General features: G+C 42.9%; 1 protein-coding gene across 1 annotated transcript in view; it reads right to left on the reverse strand.

Annotated features, from left to right (window-relative positions):
- The window catches only part of UBE3C (ubiquitin protein ligase E3C), a 79,295-nt gene extending 73,449 nt beyond the window's left edge, over positions 1–5,846 (reverse strand). Inside the window, exon 1 of the mRNA XM_050915866.1 lies at positions 5,703–5,846. Within this exon, the coding sequence (XP_050771823.1) occupies positions 5,703–5,768 (66 nt within the window). The 5' untranslated portion in view covers positions 5,769–5,846. The remainder of the gene's footprint in view (positions 1–5,702) is intronic.
- Between the last annotated feature and the right edge of the window lie 787 nt (positions 5,847–6,633).

Raw genomic sequence — 6,633 nt, forward strand, 5'->3', positions numbered from 1 at the left:
ACAAAGGTGGACACTGGGAGACTTTCCCCTCCAAAGTGGTTCTCAACAATGTTTCTAGTTCCCAACATTATTTTAGACAAGATAAACTCCACTTCAATTGGTTTTTCTGAATATTAAAAGAAATTAGCATTTTAAAAGACTCAGGATGTCTTGAACTGAACCTCGACAATTTAAATTCCACTGGACACGCAGCTCAGCCAGCCTGAGTAAAACATGTTCAGCAGCTTGAAAAATTCTCCTTTAAAACAGTTTGTGACTCTTCATATTTCTGATTATTTACATCATGATTAAGGTTATATGTAGAGAAGACCATCTTCCAGAAGAATGTATTTTAAAGTACTTAAAATATGCCCAGGAAGAGGCATTTGGCCAGGGAAAGCCTGGCCTCACTGAAATCAATGTCACAGTGCTTGCTAGAAAACATCTCAGCATTTTAGCTCAAATTTTACTGTAGGATGTAGGGAGTATCTGGAACCACTTTTATCACGGTAGCTACAAAGCCACGCACAGTGGAACCATGACTTGACCAGAGGCTCTAGAGGCCAAATGAAATGCAAACAAGTTGCTTTTAAATTTATTCTCAGTTTGTGTCTATTATGATTTTTAAGATGTATATTGTACACATCATTGTAGTTGAGTGACTTTTCATTTTCTCAGAAACAAGCAGGAAAAAAATCTGTAAGAGCAGAAATTTTTGGTTTGAATTTGAGAAAATAGCACACAACTGAAAATAACAGTATAATCACTGCTGTCAGCTAACTACAACTCCATCATTCGTAGCTTCCTTTCAAATGAGGAGAATTTTAAATGTCACCAAGAGGGAAAAAATCCACAAGAATCTAGTATGCATTAGTATGCATTAATTATATAGTTTCCTACTGACAGACAGTCATTCTTTTATAACATGATGGTCTCATCATATTTCCACACCAAAGATCCAAAATTCAAAGAGGATTTCAAGACTTAGGCTTCGACATTTCAATGTTCTGGACAAAACACAGTTCTGACTCAGAATGAGGTATGTACTTGCATAAGGATCTACACCATGTGCCTTATGGGACAAAGGTCTTATGGAGCAAAGCAGTGCAATTCTTTCCCACCATTCAAAAACAAATTGTAAATTTGTAATTGTAATCTAGAAATCCTGTACTATAAATCCCTAGCATCATTTCATTTCCATTGTGACCTGGTGTAGGTTCAAATAAGATATAATAAAACAGTAATTCTTCCTTCCTGAAATTACTAAGAACTTTCCTCAATCAATCAGTAAGAGAGAAACAAAACTGTTTTTTAAATCTGTCCCATCGTTGCTTAAATCCTACAGACATCTATCACCATAAGCAATCCCAACCTGTGCAGATCTCTCCATACACTGGCAATCTTACAGCCTATTGTTTTTAAATCATTAACTTTTATTCCATGAGAAGTTACTTCATGCATAGAATACAGACAACAAAAAGCAAACAAGGTGCTTCTGGAGTTCTACCTCTGCACTTCAGCTGAGAGTGGGGGGAAAAATATACAGGAATCTAATACTTAATGTTATGCTATTAATTTAAGAAAGCGTATCAGTAACTACCAAAATAAAATATAAAAAAACTTTGTAAATTGAAGATCTTTGATTATTAAAAGTGCCCATATGAAAAGAAATCAAAGAGACTTTTTAAAACACAGATGGAGTCATCACTATTTGTTCATTAGTAATTTTCCATGTCTTCAACAAAAACAAAACCAAAAACCGAAAAGAAACTCAGTGAAGTTGGTTTCACTTTCACTTTCATGACAGTGCTAACTCATCTGTATTACAAATTCCTGAAAAGGAAGATTTTTTTTAAATCATCTCATACTGTATTATAATTTTAAAATACTCTATTTTAAACAGTCTTGGATTTATAAATGCACGTTTTAGATATCTCAAGTGATACTGTAAATTTGACTTAATAATATTCTTTCAACCATTCTTCCTGTTAAAGGCTTACAAGATGTCATTAATACATTTCACAACCCAAATGGATAATGTGGAGCTACAGAGCCCCTTGTACATTTCAGCACAGGCATGGGGATCCTCCTGCATGGCTGTACTAAAGGACTGGTACCTCGTATTTTTCTTAACACTGATAAAATTAATAAAGGAACACTAGGCCCGACTGTACCAAATCAAGCTGACATGGTCAAACAGATTCTGCACTATGCCACCAAGAATCCAACTCCATGATAAAATTAGCGAAACCTGCCAACTACCACCAGAAGGCACGGTGACACTCCACGTTGAAGAAATACGTTCACTATACGGGACACTAAGGATGTGGTGGGAACCACCCAGGTGAAGGACCATCTGTTTCGGTCCACTGCACAGTTAGGTTGGGTTAGTTCAATTTGAACTGCACGCCAAACCAACTCTTCAGACACACCTCTTTTCTCCTGCCTGACACACCACAGAAATTCTGCAGCCACAGCCTTTTAGGCAACAATGACTGTCCTGTACAAAAAAATCCATGAGTAATTCAAGACGTTCCCATATTGAACTCCAATAACAGTATTCATTTTTGGAGTTATTTTACTTCAGAAGAAAAAAGGTTTTGCCAGTTACAATTAAAACTAAATCTGAAAATATCTTTTGAAGGGCCTCATAAAGCAGGGAATCACGTTTTAAAGGTGATGGTAAGCAACCCAAGAATTAAAAAAAAAACCAAAACACACACACAAAAATTAACTTATCACACTGTAAATAAAACACAGTATCTATACCCTCAAACACATATACAACTAATGCAAATGGTTCAAATGAATCAGTAGATTTTTTTAAAGTAGATACGGAGGGAAAATTCCAAACACTGACAATACCACCTATGTTTTTACACTTATGTACAATGCAATCTTAAAATGTTACAATAATATTCTGAAAGGATCAGTCACAGGGATAGTGTGAATTTCGAGAACATTAATTTTGCAACCCAGGATTTTAACAAAAATATGTGATACTTAAAGACTACTTTTTTGGCAAAAGGTTTGGCTGGATTGAAGTGCCTCTTGACAGCATCCGCAATTCAGACCACCATAACGCACATGAACATAAGATGCAAACAGTGTGAAAACAAACCTGAAGCTCTCTGCTTTTGTAACTCAAAAATGCCATAGAAGTTAGTGGTGAGAAAGCACACTAGATTCAGTACCTTTCTGACTGCCACAATGCCACAAGTTCCCAACTATATTTCTATCATTGTGCCTATACTGATAGGACTTACTGAAGTCAACCCCTCATGAGGCCTAAGGAAACACTAGACATACATGGCGATGTCAGACAGGGTATCAACACATGTGACCCGTGACCAACAGAGTTATTGTCTGCAGCTGCAGTTATATTAGCAAAACCATACTTTTATTAGTCAGTTTTGCTGATCATTTATTTTGGTGCAGTTGTATCCACATCAGGAGGACTCTGCTGGCATCTAGCACTGACTAGCTCCTCAAACTGGAGTCCCTGCTTTCATACTGAGAGGGTTTTGCTAATGTAGCTATACAGGTGCAACGTTTGGAAAACTTCCCCAAATTGGGTAGAGAGTTACTCTTAGCATCAAGCAGCCTGCATACAGATTCTAAAAGTATTCCTGAGTTGTGCTTTATTCCATCAAAGGAATCAAAACAGACAGTCCTAAGCATCCAGCTAACAGAGCATCGCAGAGGTGCAGGGTTGGAACTATACACTGTATCTTTCTAAAATTATACACGTTTGGGAGGGCAAGGGAATTTGTCAAAGAACAATTTTTTTTTTTTTCCCCATATGTACAAAAAGCTGAAAGGAAACATTTTACAATTCAACCTTCTGTCAAACTGAAGCCTATAGGTATGAGAAACATGATCACAAGGAACCTGCAACGTGAGATAATGAGAAGCTCGTGGAACCCACATAAACACTTGCCACACCAATCTCTGCTGTGGTATGTTTACATAAAAGTTCAGGTAAACTGCATTTTTGTTAGTAATTCTTAGTACTGTTTAAATAAATTCTTTCATTAGTACTGTACATAGTTTCTGAAAATAAGCAACTATTTCAAGGGCATTTTACGATGTCCGTATAACCATGATGTCCAAAGCTGCGACTAACTGATTTGCATTGATGCAGCACAAGCACTTCAGTGCACCAACGTAAAATGATGACATCTGTGGACCAGTCAGTATCAATCTGATCACAAAATACAACGTCTGTATTGGACAGAGTGAAGGTTATGCATCAATTTCAGTTTCCACTTCCTTTACCATTTAATATTTGCCCTTGGAAATTTATACCTGTATAAAATTAATAAATTTGTCCCATATAATTAAAATAGATAGAATTCTGCTGAATTTTCATGAAGAAATCAGTAGGTGTAAAAGAAGATATTATGACAGTTGTTTATTTCTGCAGAAGGAAACATTTTCTGCAAATAACACTATTAGCAAGTCAGTGTCAAAAGTTGCAAAGTACCTAAAGCATACAGCTGAGGACCAGGGCATGTTCTGCCAATTCCTACCTCAGCTGGCGAATATTTACAGTATTTTTGACTCATGTAATGCCACTGTATGTAGTCTAATGAACAGAAATGTCTTAAGATAAACAGAAAATTATTCAGATTAAAAGCTGCACCACTTAAATACAGTTCTGTTACACATTCTCTTAAATTATGTAAGACAATACACCAAAATGCAATCTTCAGTGGGATTTTAATATCTCATAGTGCAGTATTTTAGCTCAAGTTTCCTAACTGTACTGTCAAACCTTAAAAGTTTCAGAGAACCAAACTTGCTTACAGTGCACAATAACAGAAACTTATTTTTACCCCTATTAAGATTCAAAAATACTAATGAAAGCACTCATTAGCTTCCCACACAATCTTGTCCAATGACAACATGGGGAATCAGTATTTCAGCAGCGAATTGAAGTGACCCTTACAAATCAGGCCACTTCTAAAAACACTTTGTCCTTTCTCTTGTTCTTCGGTAGTTCTATGCCCTTCAGTGCTTGACTAAACATTTGACTACCCTGTCCAATCAGCAAGATCTAAATAAACCATTTCGCTTCTTTTCCATCGATAAATACAAGGAGATTCAATAGTCTGGTACAGCAGACAATTAACTACTACTCACCCTGCACACGACAAATAATTGACTGAAAAGCTAAACCTGTGACCCGGCAACCCTCACTCACGTGGATGAAGCCTCCCCCAGCAATTTGCATTGATCTCGAGTGGTGTAAGGCTGTTCCCCCCCATCTCTCCAGCGAGGTGGGCCCACGCAAGACTTTCCCTTTGGAGAGAAATGACAAGAAGTCTCCGAGTCCTTCCCTTCTTCACCCCGGGAGCCCTAGAGACGAACTGCTCGGGAGGTGCTACCAGCCACAACAAACCGGATTGCTTGCAGGGGAGACGAGCTAAGGAGACATTTCCTCGCTTCCCACAATCCTTACTACACTACAAGCCTGGAAGGGTGTGTGTTGCCTGATTTTAAAAAAAAAAAAAAAAAAACACAGAGCCAAGGAGATCAGAGATAAACACATCATCAGGAGGGGAGGATTTTTTCCCCTCTATTAAACCTTAGTCATAGCTGCTCCCATTTTTGAAGGCCCAACGGTAAAAACAACGATAATACAAGAAGGCAAGACAGGCGGGGGACGAGGGAAACCGACACACAGACAAACGCAGAGACAGACAGGCGCCGTTTCTTACCTTCCTACTCGCTCCTCCGAGAGACACCTTGGGCCTTGTTTTGAAATCCCCTTCAAAGCTAAACATGTTTACAGCTTATCCCATCTAGAGCGCGGTCCGGCCCCCCGAGCTGACCCCGCAAAGGGGGCGCCGGCCGGCAGGGGCGAGCGGAGGGGCCGCCGCCGGCCCCGGGAAGGCACAAACCCCCCCCCGGGCTGGCACCCCGCGGCCCGCCCGCCCGCCGCCGGCGAGCCCCTGCCGCCCGCCCCCGCGGGGCTGCTCCCCTCTCGGCGGCCCGGCTTCCCACCCCCCGCCTTCCCCGCCCCGCGGCCTTCGCTTGCCCGGTCGCCCCCTTTCTGACCGGCGGCGACAGCTGAGTGTAGTGGGAGGGAGGAGGAGGAGGGAGGGAGCGGAGGAGGGGGCTGGCGGGGCTGCTTCACTTGCACTGGGGGAGCAGCCGGCTGTGGAGAGAAGATGGCCGCCGCCCGCAGCCTCCCCGGCGCGCTCCCGACGGCCGGGCGCGGCGGCGCGCGCGCCGCCCGCAGCCGCCGGGGCCGCGCCGCCCGCGCGCGCCGCTCACTCGGCCCCCGCGAGACCGCGCCTCGCGCCGCGGCGGCCCCGGCGCGGGGGCGGCGGGTCGCGGCCGCCTCTCGCCGGCCGCCCTGGCCGCCGGGCCCCGCGGCCTGCTAGCCCCGCCGAGCGCGAGCCCGAGCCCCGGCGCGGGCTTGCCTTCCCGGGCCTAACGACCGGGTTGTCCCCCCCGCCCGTTGGAGCCGGCTCTCTCACAGCCCTGAGCGGTGTCCAGTTTGTCCCAGCTACGGTTGTTTCATCTGAAACTTCTTACCCATGTTAAATATGAGCTTTGTGTGGGTGTACCGGAGCGTTTGGAGCTGGACTTGGAACCGTTGTACCACCTCTGCCCCAGCCAGGCCGCACCAAGGACGGGGCCTGA

This window comes from Gymnogyps californianus, chromosome 2 (genome assembly GCF_018139145.2).
Source record: "Gymnogyps californianus isolate 813 chromosome 2, ASM1813914v2, whole genome shotgun sequence".
NCBI lineage: Eukaryota > Metazoa > Chordata > Aves > Accipitriformes > Cathartidae > Gymnogyps > Gymnogyps californianus.